General features: G+C 35.1%; 1 protein-coding gene across 1 annotated transcript in view; it reads right to left on the bottom strand.

The window, feature by feature from the left end:
- Positions 1–7,569: 7,569 nt before the first annotated feature.
- Positions 7,570–19,276, bottom strand: part of LOC129235643 (protein held out wings-like) — a 61,370-nt gene continuing 49,663 nt past the window's right edge. The window contains exon 3 of the mRNA XM_054869588.1: positions 7,570–7,721. Coding sequence (XP_054725563.1) covers positions 7,687–7,721 — 35 coding nt within the window. The 3' untranslated portion in view covers positions 7,570–7,686. The remainder of the gene's footprint in view (positions 7,722–19,276) is intronic.

The following is a 19,276-nucleotide window of genomic DNA, read 5'->3' on the forward strand; positions in this document are numbered from 1 at the left end:
TATGGAATGATCTCGTTCAACATGGTTCCTAGCAGATTCGGGTACTACGGAAAGCATGGAAATTGGAAAAAATACAGCCCCTGTTGAAAGTAAAAAAAAATCTAAAGCCAAAATAACTGAAAACAAGTTATGAACTGTAAACAGATTTATGATTCACATAAAAATGTAAACACTAAATATTTGAGATATTATAAAATTTAATTGATTTGGTGTTTTTGTGCAAATTTTAGTGTGATTTACATATAGAACATTAAATAGTCGCTCACTTCGCCTATTAAAATATTTGTTTAGGAGAAAATAAATCCATTATTTTGGCGCCAGATGGCTGTCGTGATCGATATCTCGTAAAGTAGCGATAAAAAAATTTAAAATTGATGCTCGTTTTCTAGGTGGCATTTCACACTAAAAAAGTTTTTTTGTTGTTATTATGAAAATGAAATAATTAGACGTAATTTGCTTTATACCGCCATCTTGCGACCTTTTAAATAAAAAAGAAAATATCACAAATACTAAGAAGTACCAAAATCCCCGAGTACAATTTTGTATTAAGAAAAACAACAGTGATAATAATTTGGTGAATATTAATCTTCATATTAGCTTAATATTAATTAAATATAGCTTTTTGTGCATTTATGAGCCTCGACATTGACTTTAGTGCGCTACTGTAATAGACTTTCCTCTTAGAATTCTATATATAATCTGAATCTGCTAGAAATGATATTGAAGCAGATTTACCCGCCCTAATGTATAAGTAAATCTACAATCGAATTATTTGTTTTGATTTATTTATTTATTTTTTCCTTTGGAGAGTTCAAAGGCAAATATTAGTTTATCTCGCGTGTTTCCTCTCCTCATTGCCGTTAGCTACGGTAGCGGCGATGCTTATTTGCTAATGTAATTTGCGTTTGATTTATAAATTGCAGCAGTAACGACTGTGAAATTGAAACACGTTTTTTGCAAATAATATTTTTTTTTAAATTTTTTTAGTTTTTGTTGATTTTTTTTTAATTGTTTTACTTTTTGTTGATTTTTATTTCATTTTTTTAATGTTTTGTTTAGCTTTTATTTTATTTTTAAATTGTTTATTTTTACCTTAGCAATCATTAAAGTGTACATAATCGTAATCCATAAGTGAGGAAAAAGGGAAATATTTGAACGGAAATTGCAAGTGCTACGCGCACTGCTGGCAAATACCACAAATAACTACAAAACCAACTTAAGCCACAGCTGGTCGCCGTGTGGGTTTTTTTCGCTAAATTCCACATTTAATTGCACGCAACATAGGGGCAAAAAAAATAGCTCCAGTGGAACTGAATTTTGTTCAACCGCTGGCTGCAGGCGCGCGAATAAACCCGCAAAACACAGAATGCAAACATATTTATTAGTATGCTTACACATACGTATGTTTGTAGCGTGTGTTTATGTATGCGTACGCCACTGCATTGCATTTGTTTCCTAGCTACACCACTTGAAAATGAGCTCTACTAATTTTAGTAATTATTAATCGGCTTATTAATATTATTATTTTCGGAAACTGAGTGCCAGATTAAAAAGCAGCTACTTGCTCTGCAACAAATTGACCTTGGCTTTGCATAATTCTGTGGCGTTTAATTGACGTATGAAATCGTGCAAGTGATCAAATTTGTGTGCTTATTAAATGCAATTTAGCTGATATATTAAATTTTGGAACAATTTCCTATTATTATATTATGAATTAATATTATTAAAGAGGAAATTGATAATTGCAATAAAGGAAACCAGGAAACGACTCTTGACTTCTTCAGTCACACTTTTCTGCGTTGAATGGGCTGGTACGAGGGAGTAGATGGGAAATTCATTTTTCATGCCTTGATATACTTCCTCTTTAAGCAAGAAAGAGCATCACTTATCATCGTAGTACAGAGGTAATGTATTTATGAAGGTTCTTGATCAGAGAAGAAATTGTTTTATGAGTGGCAAAGTGCATTCGAAGAACGTAGAGAGCCAATTAAAAACAAGCACCGCCCAGCCTGGCTGATTAAGGTGGCGCAGTTAAAAATTCTTTCGAAAAATGCACATTTGAAATAGAAACACATCATCAACAAATAAATGGAGGATAATCTACAACCATTTTACTTTTCTTGTGCCTGAGTTTAGCCGAACATGATGGGCGCAGTAAAAGCTAATGCCACTTCAGAAGCAATAGAGCGGCAGGCGTACAAGCGGTTTTGCAAATCTGTTTCACGCGAGCATTGATGAATTTGTGAACCTGGGCATCAGCGGGAATGTATGCAGCGACAAAAAAGGTACGTCGCCCTCGTAGAAGTCTACTATGCCACAATCGGTTGAAAAAAAAGCGAAACAAAAAAAAATTTTTTTTTAATTCAAAGGCATCTCAGTTCTATTATAAAAAAAATCGCTATTAAGAAAAATACTACGCTTTCAAGTACCAAATTGCCCTGAAGGCAAAAAGAAGGGAGAATAGGTTCGAGGTGTGCAACTGCCCCACACAAGTGTGGCTTCAAAACACTTAACCACCCACGTTTTTTGTACTATAAATTTAGGCCCTATAAATTACTGTTATTAAAATTATAATTTTATTTTCTTGTTTTCGATCTGTTCGATTCGAAAAATTGTTCTTTTTTCCTTTTTCGTTGTTTTTTTTTTTGTTCCTTTTTTGTTGTTTTCTTTTCCATCAAAAATGAAAAAAGGTTCGCGATGATCGTTATGAAGTGAAGTCGACTATTTCAACCTATTTGAAGGACTAAATAAAACATTGTTTTGCATAAAACAAATAAAATAAAAGGGAAATGTATCGAAAAGAAAAAATACTTCTCATTTGTCTTAATTCCTTAATTCCTTATTTACACTGCATATATATTTTTACAAAATTTTTATGACGAGCTTTTTCGGAAGATTGCCATTGCCTGCCGAGGGGCCGCCGCTATTGGAAATCATTTAATAAAGTTATAAGGTTCAGAGATGGCTGATTTAGCTTAAAAGGCGAACATTAATTTTTTGGGAGGCATTTACAGATTGCCTGAAAGAAGGTGTCCGGAGGAAATACGTACTTTTTAAGCTATACTCTGAAAATATTTTCTATCGTTTCCGAAAAATAAATTTGTACATTTCATGCGATTATTCCGTTTTCATAGGTATACGCGTGATATTGCACGCCTTGAAAAATCTCCGCATTTCAATGTCGCGTCCTTAGTGTGCATGCGACTGAAAAACGCTTAGTAGCGATGAAATATCAGGCTGTCAACAGAGTGGACTATATCGAGAAAACAAAGAAAAAGGCGTGATTTTATTTAGAAAAAAAATTCCTCCGAGAACTGTGTATAGCATTTTGACCAAGTTTTAGGACTTTGTAAACTTACTTCAAAAGTTAAGGGACACAAGCTGAAGGAAGATCACCAAACCGATCAATGATTTTACACCCTGCTCCAAATAATCGGAAATCAATTGAGGAGTTGCTTCGTACAAAATCAGCAATCGGAGAACACTTTTTTTACAGTACTACTTTTCAACGTCGTAATACTTAGTAAGTGTATCTGTACTGAATCTGTTTGGAGGATGATGAAACCACAGAACATGTCTTGTGCACATTGGCAAAGAGAAAACTGCACATCTTTCATCAAGATCAAGTGAATCCGAATGAAATCAAGAATGAATGTGGCTTTCAACCAACTCCCAACCTGAGGCAGGAAACATCCAGGTTAAATAGAGCATTCACAGTAGCAGTGCCAGTCAATCGGACTAGCATTAACTACTTCTAAAACATGTAGTAAGACATAAAGATCGTTTAGGTCGAAGTGTCGGCCAGGCCATTGAGCACACTACAATACAAAATTATTATTATTAAGTGTAGATGTACAATATATACATACACATATACACACATAAGCATATATACCGCAAGGTTTGCATGGATGAGTAACTGATTCCATCCCTTTCCTCTTTGAATAGTCTTACCGTTCGCCCGCTCTATTTTACTCTACCCTATCGCCTATTACTTAGGCATATATGTACATATGACAAAATTGTTATTTTTCAAATATCACACATTTTTCTAATTGCACCTACCAACTGCTGAAAGGAAGCCGCACCCAACGTATATAAATCAAATTTGCATTAAAATGCAAATGTTAATGCAACGCCATTGTATCCCACTAACAAAGTTTCAATATATGCATTTGTGTTTGTGTCTATATAAATATGTATGTGTATGCATTGGGCGGAATAAATATGTGAAGTGAAAATGTGAAAATCACACAAACTAACATATGAACAAATAAAATATGCATACATACATATATGTATTATATATGTGTAAATACCCAGCAGGGAAAAGCCATGTTAATATTGAAAATATCAAATTTAGATGCAGGGAATCATACCAGTTCGTCATTGACATGAATAATTCCAGTAGTTCAATTTGGCTGCAAATTAGTTGATAAATACAAAAGTAGATACTGATGAATAGATATACGGTGTACTCTCTCTTAAGCGGACACCTAAGGGACTGAAAAAAGTGTCCGCTCAAGCAAGGTGTCCGTTTCATGTTTTTCGCTATAAGGCGGAAAAAATAATTTTTTATGGAATATACATACGATAAATTTGCTTTATTTTCTTTTTCCTAATAGAATCGAATGCGTACCGCCCGATAAGACAGTCGAGGGGAGGCCAAAGGTGGTAAGTTCGTCGTGAATGTGTTAAAACGCCAAAGGAAAAAAATACCATATTGATCACAAAGTTCCCAGAACAACCGCCAGGTGACGCTCTAAGTCAACTGAGTTGAGTTCTGCTCTTGTTTTGTTTTTGTTTTTTTTTTTTTGTTTGGTTGCCACACATCTACGATCAACATTATTGCTCAAATTTTACCGCCGTTGTTTGTAGAAGTTACGCCGTCTTGAGTAAAACTACCCTGCGTGTGCTTTCAATTTTCTACTATTTTAAAAATGGATTTGAATTTGGAACAACGAGTTTGCTTTAAATTGTCCGACAAATTATATTCAATGGTTTGAAAAGCTTAGAAATGTTGCGAAACTGTTTCGGCAATGTTACTCTAAAGAAACAGACGTTTACGTGTGGCATAAACGTTTCAAATGAGATGGTGGATCTAGGACGACGAACTTAGTTTCAGGCTATCGACATAGAAAACTAATGAAAACATCAATAAAGTGACAGAAAAGTTGATCAATAACCTCAAATTAACCATCAGAGAGTTGTCAGAGGACTTGAAAATTGCTTAAGGGCCCGTTCAGGGCATTGTAGTTATGGATTTGTCGCTGCGAGGGTTTATTGAATCCCACAAAGCATTCATTAAACGCATCACTACTGAAAAAGAGACGTGAGTACGACACGCCATGCAGAATAAGTGGAGAGCTCCGAATGAACCTTTGGTACTGGTTGTTTTCAGTAAAAAAAGCGATGCTCATGGTTTTTATGGATTATAAAGCTATTGTACACCACAAATATTTGCCAGAAGGTCAGACAGTTAATAAAAACTATTTTTGGGCATTATGAAAAGTTTACGTGAAGCAATTTGCCAGAAAAAGAAGGGCTTGCTAAAAAACATCTCGTGGATTTTGCACCATGTTAACGTACCGTCCCACGGAGCCATCATTATCCCTAAATTTTTGACAAAAACGAGACGAATACCATCCAACAGACATCGAATTCACCTCATTTGGCTCCCCCTTATATCATTCTTAAGGAATAAATTTGTATTTTGAATTTTCCGAATATATTCCGGTAACTTTTTGATCAAGGTAATTTATCCATATATATTATATTTGGCACGTACACCCTTTTTGGGTGTTTGGCCGAGCTCCTCCTCCTATTTGTGGTGTGCGTCTTGATGTTGTTCCACAAATGGAGGAACCTACAGTTTCAAGCCGACTCCAAACGGCAGATATTTTTTATGAGGAGCTTTTTCATGGCAGAAATACACTCGGAAGTTTGCCATTGCTTGCCGAGGAGCGACATCTATTAGACAATACTTTTTCTTAATTTTGATCTTTCATCGAGATTCGAACCGACGTTCTCTCTCTGAATTCCGAATGGTAGTTGCACACCAACTCATTCGGCCGCTGCAATTGATCCATATACTTTGAAAATAATATAAGATCCACTATTTTTGCCACAACTAAAGTTTTTTTTCAAGCAATTTATTCCTAATTGTTCGCAGAAAAATCTTCTCAGGCATCGAACGCATAAAATATACATACGAAATTTATACAGCATTAATTTTATTTGATCCTGAAGTAAATACCTAAAATTTAATTTCTTTAATAATTTTTTTTAAGAATTGGTTTTAATTTTTTAAGATTACTTATAATGTTAGTACGAACCAAGCACTGAATGTTAAACAATTACTGTGCCTGAAAGAAATTTCATTTAATTTTCAGAAAAAAACATATTCTGTATACCTTTTAGAATGAAATGGAATATTTTAAAACGCTAGAATCGAATGGAATGGATGGTTTTTATCTTGCATTTGACCTGGTCTGAAACTAGTCTTGACTATTACAAACTGGTATTTTGCTGGCATTAGGTAGGACCTCGCCGGGTAAAAACTAGTCACTTTCCCCCACGGAAAAACGATAGATTACGAACTTGTTGAGCTCAAGAATGAACTAGTGCTATTCTCGCGCACAGCTAATATAGTATTTTCCCTGCAGGGTAGATATGGATCCTAATACGAGTATAATATTTGCTTGCTTTATTGTTGGAGGATTTACAACTATAAGATCGACTTAACGACATCAATAGATGATACTAACTCATATGAATGCATTGACATACAGAGACGTGTTCGCACGTTAGTTATAAAATGTGTTACAAAATGTTTATTTTAAAAACACAGTCTATAATTTATTGCACCAATAAACTAGTTGAACAAGCTGGCAATTTAGCAAAAAAATGTAGAGAGAAATGTAAAGAAAACTCAACACAGATGCCTAATGTACGACACAAAATAAAATTTACGTGCCTCAGCGTTTCTGTGTGACATTTTTGCGGTCCTACTGTGTTATTATTTGCTCTAATTCATCCAAAACGTCTGATTTTCAACACAAATTGGAAACAAGAATTTTGGAATTTAGAATCTTTTGCATTTATGAACTAGATCATTAACATGCTGATACGGAAGCTGACTAGTTCATTAACTGTGTAAAATATATTGATGTCATCTTAAAAAATACCAATTTCTAGCATTAAAACAAACAAAAAATTGTACTACTTCAGCAGCAAAGCAAACTGATAGTAAAGCAGTTCAAGATTACTTAGTAGGTTTGACTACAGGGTAGCACTAAAGTACTAACACTCACACCACAAGTAGAAGCGCAAATACTCGTAAATATCCACTCGCGACAAGTGGTTGACACTCAATCAGCTTAGCATCAAATTCTTGCCTAAGTATTGTATTACTCAAGTAACCACAATACGGTAGACCGATATTTCAGCTATTTCGCACACACTCTCTCGCTCAGCCACCCACTCACCCATGTGTAGTTATCTTAACAGTGCATACTTGCACGACATACGCACAAGTGTCAAGCAAATCGAACCAATCGGCTGGCAAAATGTGTAGACATGTCGGCATCGGCTATTGATCGCCTTATCAAAGAGATTATGACACCGACGGCTGATTTGCTCATTTGTTATCATAGGCGCTGCTTCTGTTCCATTGTTTATGTGTTATTAGCGGTATTTATTGATATTATAAGCACACTCACCTGCAAAGTAAGAAAGAGAGAGAAAGAAAGGCATAAGTAATGGTTTGTTTAAATACATGAATAAAGATAAATATAATACTTATATATGTATGTAGATAGTTTGAAACGAATAGATGAAATATTTGGAATATGGAAACAAAACAAAAAATTTAGGAAACAATTTTAGTTAGCCAAATATTATCTGACAACAGATAAGGCATTGAGCATTTTTGAATGCTTGATGCTTATTTGAACAAAATTTGCCGAAAGTATATACCTATGTAGAAGACATAGCAGACCGGTGCATGCATACTCTCTTAATTATCTCAAATGAGAATTGGTCGCGAATCCAACAACAAATATGTTACAGATTTTCATGCAATTATATTTCAAATAATTTTTTAAAATTTATTTTGATCGAACTCTGATCAAGTGCAATTTCTTCAAACAAAATTTTATCGGATGACTATCTAATGGAAGGCACATTGAATAATTTTTGAGAAAATGTTAAATTCAGTTACAAGCCAAAACCGTTTGTTACTGTGTTATGTGAGTCATTAGGATGATGCAACAAGAATGGTCTTTATTTTTATTGGCGCAAAGTGCATGCATATCTACTTTAGATGCGATGAGATTCAAAAGTCAATAGAGGTACTATGGAAAACATATATAATATAAGTAATATTATCAATATTTTCCGTGTAAGATTGTAATTTAGTTCTTACAGCGCTCATCCGCAATACTAAACCAAAAGCTTAAGAAATCGTTTGATACCGAAATCTGCGCTTCAAAGGCTACTTTGGCAGAACTCTAAATGTCTGTATGAGTGTAGATATGTTAATCAGAAAAACTCATCTCGCATCTAAAGATCTTTAAGGCGGTACGATTGCTACACTACGGCAACTCGAGTTACCCAAACGAGTGCAAACGATAAATAAGATGAAAAACTGTTTTGTTCCCACGACAGTCGCATTCCTGCATCCGTCCAAAGACTGTCACTTCAGCAGCATTCCCCGTATATGTATGTGGAAAGTTTATCTCGCTACAACAACAACAACAAAAACGAAGAACTCTTTTAGGAGCTGAAACTAACACCCACACATTTCTTTAAATGACGAACTAATCTTCATTTTAATATAAGATCACTTTAGTTCACTCGAGTTGAAAATTAAAGACATTTTTTGGAAAATTTTTTTTGATACAAGCTATGATAGTCATCACCTAATTGCGAAAACGACGACAAAGCCCAAAGTCTTTATTTAACTACGTTATTTATGAAGGTCTCCTTCGTTGCTGCAGCAGCCTAACTAAATCCTGCTTCGATAGGTGCTTCGAGGTCATCTAAGGATAGACCCAGAAAACGTGCTGTTTGCACGAGTTCGACCCAAGGGAAGGAGTATTAAATGAATTGGTTTGAGTGGGCGCATGAATGTGTTAATTTGTTAAATTTTTGATACTTTTGTACAAAGTTAGGAGCTTTCAGTTATATGGTTTTGTTTGATTTTTCACTGTAGAACAGACTATACTTTTAATAAAAGCATAACAAAATTAAATACAAAACACAATAAATATGAAAAATAGATACAAGAAAATTAGATAAAAAAAAAGTATAAAATTAAATATAAAAGAAATTTTAAAACATGGTAATTCGTCGCGCTCCTATTATTTTGAACACATTTGTATAAATATAAACAGCGCTATAAATATACTTCGCTTTCACTAAAATGATTTGTGTCGAAATGTGTCTAGCTTTTCCTCCCTCACTTTCAATACCTCAAGCGAATTTAAGATAACCAATTTTTGCCGGCTAGCGTTATAGGTACTACTCTTCACTACTCACATACGCTCCGAATGATACGACATAAATCTTCATAACTAAGAGTGCGCACAACATCCGTTTTTTATGTGGGTCGCTGTGTACGTACATTTGCCAGTTATTTTTGCAAGAAAAAATAATAAAAGAAAAAATTAAAAATTCAAAATTACAAAAAAAAATTAAAAATTAAAAAAAAAATTGAAAATTACAAAAACAATTTAAGATTACAAATGCAAAAAAATTTACAATTGAAAAAAAGAATAAAAAAAAAAACATTTTATCAAACAGATAAAAATTAAAAAAAAAAATTATTAAACAAATAAAGTTAAAAAAAAATTTACAAAAAATATTAAAAAATGCAAAAAAAAATGTACAATTGAAAAACAAAATTTAAGAAAACATTTTTTGATCATATAAAAATTAAAAGAAAAAAAATCCGAAATTAAAAAAGAAAAATTAGAATTAAAAAAGTATTAAATATTAAAACCAAAAACAGTATTAAATATTAAAAACAATATTAAAAAACATAAATAAATAAACAATAAAAAAATTACAAAAATAAATTTAAAAAAGTATACACAGAAAAAAAAGAATATAAAATTTTTCGCCTTCACGCGATGATGAGACATTGCATGAGACATAGCACTTTTGGTTTCTTTTCCAGTGCTACGGAAGTACGCAGCATTTTTCACACATTTTTTTATTGTAATTTAAATTTGTGTTTGTTGTATTCTAATTATGCGTATTTTTATGCGACACTCGGACTTTGAAGTTTTACTACACTCACGCAAAGGCAGGGTATACGTGCGTGCGTGCGTGCGTGCGAGGGCATGGAATAACCTACACACAGCGCAGCGCAGTGTTGCATGCAAATGGCATGGCGCGCGTTGAAATAACTCCAATTGCGTTCAAGTAGAGAGAAGTAAAGAAACCCGCCTAGGCGAGTTTCTATTGCGTTCAAGTGCAGCAATTTGTTAGTTCCAAAAATAAAATATATGCAAATATACATACATATTTGCATGTGAGTGTACGAGGTTGTAGTGTTTTCGAGCGCCTTGAAACGCAACCCACTCGAGCACTTTAAAAATTTAAAAGATAATGTTGTACAATAATAGTGATGACTTTGAGTGGTGCCTACTTACTTACTAACTTGAGCAACTGCTGCTTTGGCAAAAGTCAAATGCCCCAGACATTTATTATAATATGTTTAATAGTGAATCGGATGCGTGTCCACCTACTTGCAAAACTAAATACGTAAATAAAAAAGGAAGTAAGTTGTTTTTACAAAAACAAATGACACGGCAAAGAGCATTACTGCACTTGAAAATGCGGAGAAAACGAATCTCAAGTTGGAGTTTACAATTAGCAAAGGTTTCAGTATTTTATTTTTGCATTGCATGTAGCCACGCACAACTATCGAAGGGCTTCGGAAACTTATTTTATTATTTAGTTTTCATTACTTTGGCTCTACCAGTGTCGCTGGTCTTTGTCTTAGACAGACCTGTCACTGTCATACTAAACAAGTGCGCCTTCGCTTTCGTTTTTCTTTTTTCTTCTTGTTTTTAACTCAGGTGCCTACGACATTCATTACTCATATACCTAATATGTGCGTACGGCCAGCACACGCACCGGTTCACATTTTGTTTACCTCAACAGTCGGCGGTACGCTTACAAATCGCGGTCACTTAGCCGCCTCTGATTTGGTGTCTCTTTTTGACCATTGCCATTTCCCCTTCTTTTTTTTTATGGCTTAACAATAACTTGGAAAGACAAACTATTTTATGTAGGTTGCTGTAATATGTATATTATTAAATATACAGTTGTGGGCAAATTAATAGGATCACTCCTAACTATTCTTTAAAACTAAAGAAAAAAAAGGAGTCGTTATTGATTCAATTGAAAATTGTTTTTCATTTTACTTTGGGTGTTTCCTATTTCCCAAAAACAAAAAGTGCAGAAAGAGTTACACGTAATAATTTCATTGGACATACAACCCTGGTCAAAGCAAGAAAATATTATAAAACCAAAAAAAAAAAAACGTTATGTGTACATTTTTAAATTAATTTTTCGTAGAATATTCTTTATTATCTATTCAGTCCATGCACTGTTTTTGCATTGATTTCACTAAATCCTGTCCCGTTTGTCAGCAGAATGGAGTACCAGGTATTTTTTACTGCTGCCCACAATTCATCACCCTTATTTTTAGGCTATATTGGTCCCACTATTTTCCACAAATTCTCTATACGATTTAGGTCGAAGATTCTGCCAAAGCCGTTTTTCGTTTTGAGTCGTTATAGTACACCAATATTAAGGCATTTCCCTATCAGTAACAGACAGTATTAGTTGCTGAAGTATTTGAACGTGAAGCTATTTGTCCATATTTCGCTTAACTCTTTCCGTCTCGGTGGTTAGCGTTGCTAACCACCTATTTTTTATTTTTTTTACGACGGTTGGGGACATTTATGTTTTTAATTTTGCACGAATATTGATTATTGCTTCCTTTTAAGTGAAGAGGACGCTAATAGCTAGAAATTCACCCACCACGTGTTGAGAAAATTTAAAGTAAAAATCGGTGGCCGCGCGTTTTTGTGAAAGCTAGAAGTAAAAATTCATAATAAATTCAATAACGCAATTTATGGTTTGATTTTTGTGCAAATTTAGTTCTTGTGGTGTGTTTGATACACAGTGGTTGCTTTCTCGCTTAAATTTCGATTATTTTACGAATATTTCTTATAATCAGTGGTGGTTAGCAACAGTAACCACCGTGACGTAAGTGTACCTAGAATTTGCTTTTTTATACGGTCACTATGAGTGGGACTTTCTTTGGTATTTACAATATTTTAGGCAATTATTTCAATAATGCAACTATCATTGACGCAAAGGGAAATTGAAGAATGTTTGTGTGAAGATTTACCTTCAGGACCTGATTGTGAAGCCAGTTCCGATGAGGATGAAAATTTAGACTCGCCTGAGTGGCCAGTGTCAAAATCGATATTGGATGTGCGTGGGGCAGATGTACAGAATATCCATGAAGAGCTATTCATTTCATACCATTATCAAACTTTGTAAGTCAGAATAATAATGTTAGCTCTACGATCTTGCAGCCTCCTAAATGGAAAGGACCTTCTCTATGGATATACCTGGCGAGTTTGTTGAGAGTGTGGGCTTAGCTGATCATATAATGGAAGATGTAACACCATTCCGATTGTTTCGCATGTTTTGAACAGAGGACTTGGTTGAGGTCATAAGCTTTCAAACTAACCTATACGCAACACAAGAAGGTAAACCTTTTTCTCCTACCAGTTCTTCTGAAATACAAACTTTCTTGGCCATAAATATGGTGATAGGTATAAAAAGCTACCGACAAAGATTACTGGTCTTCTGCTCCTGATTTACGTGACTCCTACATTTCCTCTTGTATGCCCCTAAATCGCTTCAGCTGGCTTCTTGGATGCTTGCATCTGAATGACAATAATCTCATGCCTGCTAGAAAGCATCTAGACTATGATAAGTTATATAAAGTCCGTCCAATGCTTGAAATTCTTCGCCGCAACTTCAGAAATAATTATAAACCATCCGCTGTAAAGAAATACAATAGCAATATGAACTTCGTTGATAAATTCGATCAATTAAAAGCGTGTTACTCCATCGACGGAAAATCCCAAAAGTGGTGGCACCGAATTTTTTTTCATTTCTTGGATTGCTGCGTTATCAATAGCTATATAGCTAACAAAGAGCTTCAGATTAACAGACCTCATTTGGATGAGATGACATTGAAGGACTTTCGCCGCTCAATTTATCAGGGGCTGTTAGCAGCTTGCTACGTAAACAAGCGAGCTCGAGGAAATTCCGCGATCAGCAATGGTTCAAGCCCAAGATCTCCTGTACCAGTTGCTATAAAACGGTATAAGCCTAGCGTGCCTGCTGAAATCCGCCATGAGAGTAATCGACACCAACCGCTTAGAGGCACACCTAGAAGATGCGCCTTTTGCAGTACCAAAAGCGTCCCTGTCCGCACAGTATGGCAATACAGAACATGCCACGCCCCACTTTGCCTCCGAAAAGGAAAGACATGTTTTTCAGATTTTCACAAGAAATAATTATTTGTAAATTTATTACCAAATTTTGTATTGTCTTTTTTCTAAAAATAAATAAAAAAGTGAAGTAATTGAGTGCATTAGTTTTAATAAATTTTTGTACCCTTCAGTCATGGTGGTTACTGGTGGTGACCACCTTGTTTCTCAAAAACCTAACGATAAATATTTTTTTTTTGCATTCGTGTGTTACTTGTATGCCATATTCACCAATTAACAACAAAAAATAAATTTTTTATGTCGCAGTAAAGAGCGTGACGGAAAGAGTTAAACCAAAATATGTGACCAACTCCAAGGCATAAAAAGCATCAAAATAGTTATAGCTTGCTTACATGTTGTAGTGGCACAATGTGGGTTAGACGATTTATTTTTTGGAAGTCTCACAAAAAGTTTTTATTTCCAAGAAAATGTATTTTGCTTTCGTTCGGCAAAAGCGCATTTCGCAACATTTTGCCATTATGAGCTCCTACCCAAACGTTTACTCCTATGTCTAGAAATCAGCGTCCGCCTTTCGCGGAGATTTTCCATACAATTATTATTTTTTAAATAAGAATACAATTATATTAAAGCCATCGATCTTATCTTTTTTCCACGCACTAAAACCGGTTCACGTGATTTTGCGAATCTGTTAGATCTACTCTTTATTTTAAGTGTTGTTAACTAAATAATTTCGAGAGTTGTGATATGCAAGGTTACCAAAAAATTAAATATATATTTTAATGAAATTAGTGGCCCTATGGTTTTGTCGATGACTGTATGTGCATACAAAATGAGTCCAGTTTTGTTTGTAACCGGAAAGCCCACGAATTATTTCAACGTTCACTTTTTTGTTCAACAGTTTTCAATTCCCTTTCATTGGTCAGTCACTTACTCGCTCATTTGTGCTCTTCTTTGAAATGAGGAGAAAGAAAGAAGCTCTGTTTAACTTTAATCTGAATGTCAAATTGACGTTTTCAAGTTTGCGACGACCACTCGATTTGCTTAGAAGTATGTACACTAGACCGAGAAAGTTAACGTACAGAGCCAAATGCAATTTTTTTTTGTGTCGGAAGGCTTTTGTTTATAAGGAAGGAAACAACAAACACGGTCAGATTTTTGAGCTAGTTGTAACTTGCACTTTTTTTACCAAAATTCAACGAGCTATAAAAAGTTGGATTTCTTTATTTTTCAAGGTCCTTTTGAGAAAACTACTGCTGTAGCACAAAGTGTTTTTGAACAGCCTTCAACATCGAATCGACGCTCTTAACAATTAGGCATTCTTGAATCGACGTTTAGCGGATTTTACCTGTGGACGGCTAAGGGTGGTTAATTAAATGATGTTATTTTTCACATGTAATTGTTAAGAGCAGTATTTGGAAAGAGAAGAAACGAGAGCCCGAAATACGTAAGTGCGAGGAGCTCGAGATGCTGGCCAATAGGAACAAAGCCCCAAAATTCTACCCGAAAGTTCGGCGGCATACAGAAGGTTTTAAGACCGGGGCGTTTTCCTGTAAGAACAAACACGGCGATCTGGTAATTGACATCCAGGGCAATCTTATATTATGGAGAGAACACTTCTCGAACCTGCGCATGTCACAGAGAATGTGAAGATCCCGATACCCAATCGTCGACGACGGAATTGAAGTTCCGCTACCCGACCATGACGAGGTGAGAATAGCGATAACGCGGCTAAAGAACAATAAAGCCGACGGACTGCTGGCTGAGCTATTCAAACAAGGCGGCGAGGAGCTGGTAAGGTGCATGCATCAGCTCCTATGCAGAATATGGTCGGATGAAAGCATGCCTACCGATTGGAATTTAAGTGTGCTCTGCCCAATCCATAAGAAGGGCGATCCTGCAATATGTGACAATTACCACGGGACTAGTCTTCTAAATATCGCCTATAAGGTTCTAGCGAGCGTATAGTGTGAAAGGCTGAAACCCACCGTCAACCAACTGATTGGACCTTATCAGTGTGGCTTCAGACCTGGAAAGTCTACCATCGACCAAATATTCACAATACGCCAAATCTTGGAAAAGACCCATGAAAGGAGAATCGACACACACCATATTTTCGTCGATTTCAAACCTGCATTCGACAGTACGGAAAAGAGTTACTTGTATGCCGCGATGTCTGAATTTGATATCCCCACGAAACTAATATGGCTATGTAAGATGACGTTGCTCAACACCAGCAGCGCCATCAGGATTGGGAAGCACCTCTTCGAGCCGTTTGATACCAAACGAGGTTTCAGACAGGGCGACTCGCTGTCGTGGGACTTCTTTAACCTGATGTTGGAGAGGATAGTGCGAGAACTTAATCGCTCAACCATCATTTTTTATAAGAGCGTACAATTGTTGGCGTATGCCGATGCCATTGACATAATCGGCCCTAACAACCGCGCTGTCAGTTCTGCCTTCTCCAAACTGGATATACAGGCAAAGCGAATGGGTCTGGTAGTGAACGAGGACAAAACGAAGTACCTCCTGACATCAAACAAACAGTCGGCGCACTCGCGTATCGGCCCCCACATCACTGTTGACAGTTATGATTTCGAGGTTGTAAAATCCTTCGTTTATTTAGGAACCAGCATTAACACCGATAACAATGTCAGCCTTGAAATTAAACGTAGAATCTCTCTTGCCAACAAGTGCTACTTTGGACTAAGTAGGCAATTGAGTAGTAAAGTCGTCTCTCGACGAACAAAACTCACACTCTACATGGCTCTCATCATGCCCGTCCTAACGTATGGCGCAGGAGCGTGGACGATGACAATATCCAATGAAGCGACGCTTGGAGTGTTTGAGAGAAAGTTTCTGCGGAAGGTTTTTGGACCCTTGCACGTTGGCAACGGCGAATATCACAGGCGATGAAACGATGAGCTATATGAGTTTTACAACAACATAGACATAGTGCAGCGAATAAAGATCCAGCGGCTACGTTGGCTCGGTCATGTCGTCCGGATGGATACAAACGCTCCGGCTCTGAAAGTATTCGATGCGGTACCATCTGGTGGTAGCAGAGGAAGAGAAAGGCCACCTTTGCCTTGGAAAGATCAGGTGGAGAAGGACTTGACTTCACTTGGTGTGTCCAACTGGTGCCGGTTAACACGAGAAAGAAGCGACTGGTGCGCTTTGTTAAACTCAGCCAAAACCGCGTAGGCAGTTATCGCGCCAATTAAGAAGAAGAAGAAGTACTATTTTTTGAAAAAAAAAAAAAAAAAAGTTAATCCTGAAAGTATCACATATTTTATTTTAAAACAACGTCTAGGCACGTCTTTTGAAAGACCTTTTATATTCTTGTACAAGGTAGAAAATGTTTATAATTTTATTAAAATTAAATTTCAAATTACTCAATATAATTTCCACGCCATTTAATTTCAATTATGAGGTCCAAATAACAGAAGTACGATACACCTACATACACACACGACTATACAGATGCAGTTTGTAGCCATAGGCAGCAAATTTTTGCTTGGAATTGTTGGCCCAAATGAATTAGCCAATGAATATCACTTTATCGGTTTTTATTGTTGTTACTGTGGTGTGTTGTCACTGGATCGCGCAACGCTCCGCTGGCGATAGCTTGAATTTTTTTTATATTTGCTGCTTCTGTGCGCTTTGATGTTCTCCAAAAATGGTTAGGACAACTTTCACTTTCTTCATATTTGGGCATCGCCTGTGTTGCGCGGCCGACCAAGTGAAGTTACTACATTTATGAGTATCGTTCGCCCCCGCACTCCCACACGCTCAAAGAGATAGTGTAAAGTTAATATGGCATTATGGTTATTGGCGAGTTGATTCCCAGTAATCACAACAAGAAATACAACAAGAAGTAAGAGAGAGAAAAAAGTTAAGCGAAGACAAAATATCTCAGCAATTTCGAAATAGTTTTAATTAACGAAGCGAATTGTATGTGTGAGAATAACTTAAAATAAAATCAATAAACATTTTTCACCAAAAACAACATTTACCGAAAAACAACAAATGCAGCATTTCACTGGCATCATTTACGGTATCAAAATTTCATACCGTCATAGGCACATGGTTTTCTCAAAATTTTGAAAAAAAAAATTATTGATTAAGGGGGGACCCTCATTTAGACGGTCGAAAAATGCATCATTTTTGGGATTTTTTTTCTCAGGTAAAATAACTTCAAACGTTTTGTAATTCATAAAGTACTTTAATAAATGTCTTGACTGTCTACAAAAATTTTCGGAGAAGAAAAAAAACATTTTAAGTATGGAAATATACACCTCGTCCATGGCACCTCATTCTATCTGTGTACATTCTAGCGCTCTGAATTTTTTTCTGAAATAAAAAAACCAAATTTTTTTTAAAACTTTAGGATAATACCTTCGATGTGACATTTTGATTTAAAAAAAAAATGTCGAAATTGATATTTTTTACCCAGTTTTATGTTGAAAGTGATTTTTCATGCATAAAAATTGACTTTAAAATTACAAAAAAATATGAAAATCTTTTTTTTTAAAAAAACACTTAATGTCACATTGAAAACAATTTAATTATCTTTAAAATGAGCTATTTTAAAGCCTGATTGGTTCAATACAGCGTTCTCAATTGTGTACACAAAATCGAAAAATGATGTTTCGAGAAAAACGCGTTTAAAGTTTTGGATACAGGCGATCAGGCCACCCGTCGCGTCCTGTTAAAAATTTTGTCACTCCTTCAAAAATACAGATATCGACTTGAAATTTTGAAAGTATATTCTTAAATAGTTGTAGAATAGATTAAAATTATTTCCAAAAAATCGATTTTTTTGACCCGATAAATGAGGGTCCCCCCTTAAAAAACTCATATTTTTATGCACATAAGAATGGGAAAACATTTATTTTCAAGCCTATAAAAGTGAATATATGTATGTATATATGTATGCCGTTCGAAGCAGAATTTGGTCATCATATAAATACATACACATACATATGTATAGAGTAATTACAATTTCACATTTTGGCCACACAGATTATATTTTAGTTTTAATTGCTTATATGTGTACCCAAACATACATACATATGTACATACATATATATAAATTCACAATCAACAGACCAAGCCTAAAGTTATTATAGAAGAGTAAGAAAGTAAATAATCGCTTATCTTGCTGGTATTATTTTATCTATAAAGGAAAATGTCACCACGCGTATAAGAAAATAAGTGCATATCTCAGTAATGCTGTAACTAATACAGCATTAATATTCTACGCATACATAGATAAGTCCCTATAGACGAGGGGCATGTGATAAGTGCGCAGGCTAAGTAGTTAGCAGCGATTCAACATTTCGTTACAGATAAACACTAATTTCGGCATTCGAAGGTATTATTACTTTTATTTGTGTACTTTTGATAAAACAGCTTAACTCAAATTATCACTTTCTTTCTGACAGTCACTACAATTTTTCTTTCTTATGCGTTTATTTTTCTTACTCTAAGTCTACTATTAAGAAATTACTCATAGGACTCTTGCCATAAAGTCTTTGTTTGTATCTATCTATTTTATAGTCTGTAAGCATCCTGTTTGTTGTTAAATAAATAAATAAAATTGCTTGCTTTTTTCAAAATATTTAGTGAATCAATTATTTATAGCCCTACGTGAAATAACCATATCAAAAACAGTTCAATAAAATAATTTTGAAAACAAAATTTTTTTTTTATATGACAAATCAAAA

This window comes from Anastrepha obliqua, chromosome 1 (assembly GCF_027943255.1).
Source record: "Anastrepha obliqua isolate idAnaObli1 chromosome 1, idAnaObli1_1.0, whole genome shotgun sequence".
Classification (NCBI taxonomy): domain Eukaryota; kingdom Metazoa; phylum Arthropoda; class Insecta; order Diptera; family Tephritidae; genus Anastrepha; species Anastrepha obliqua.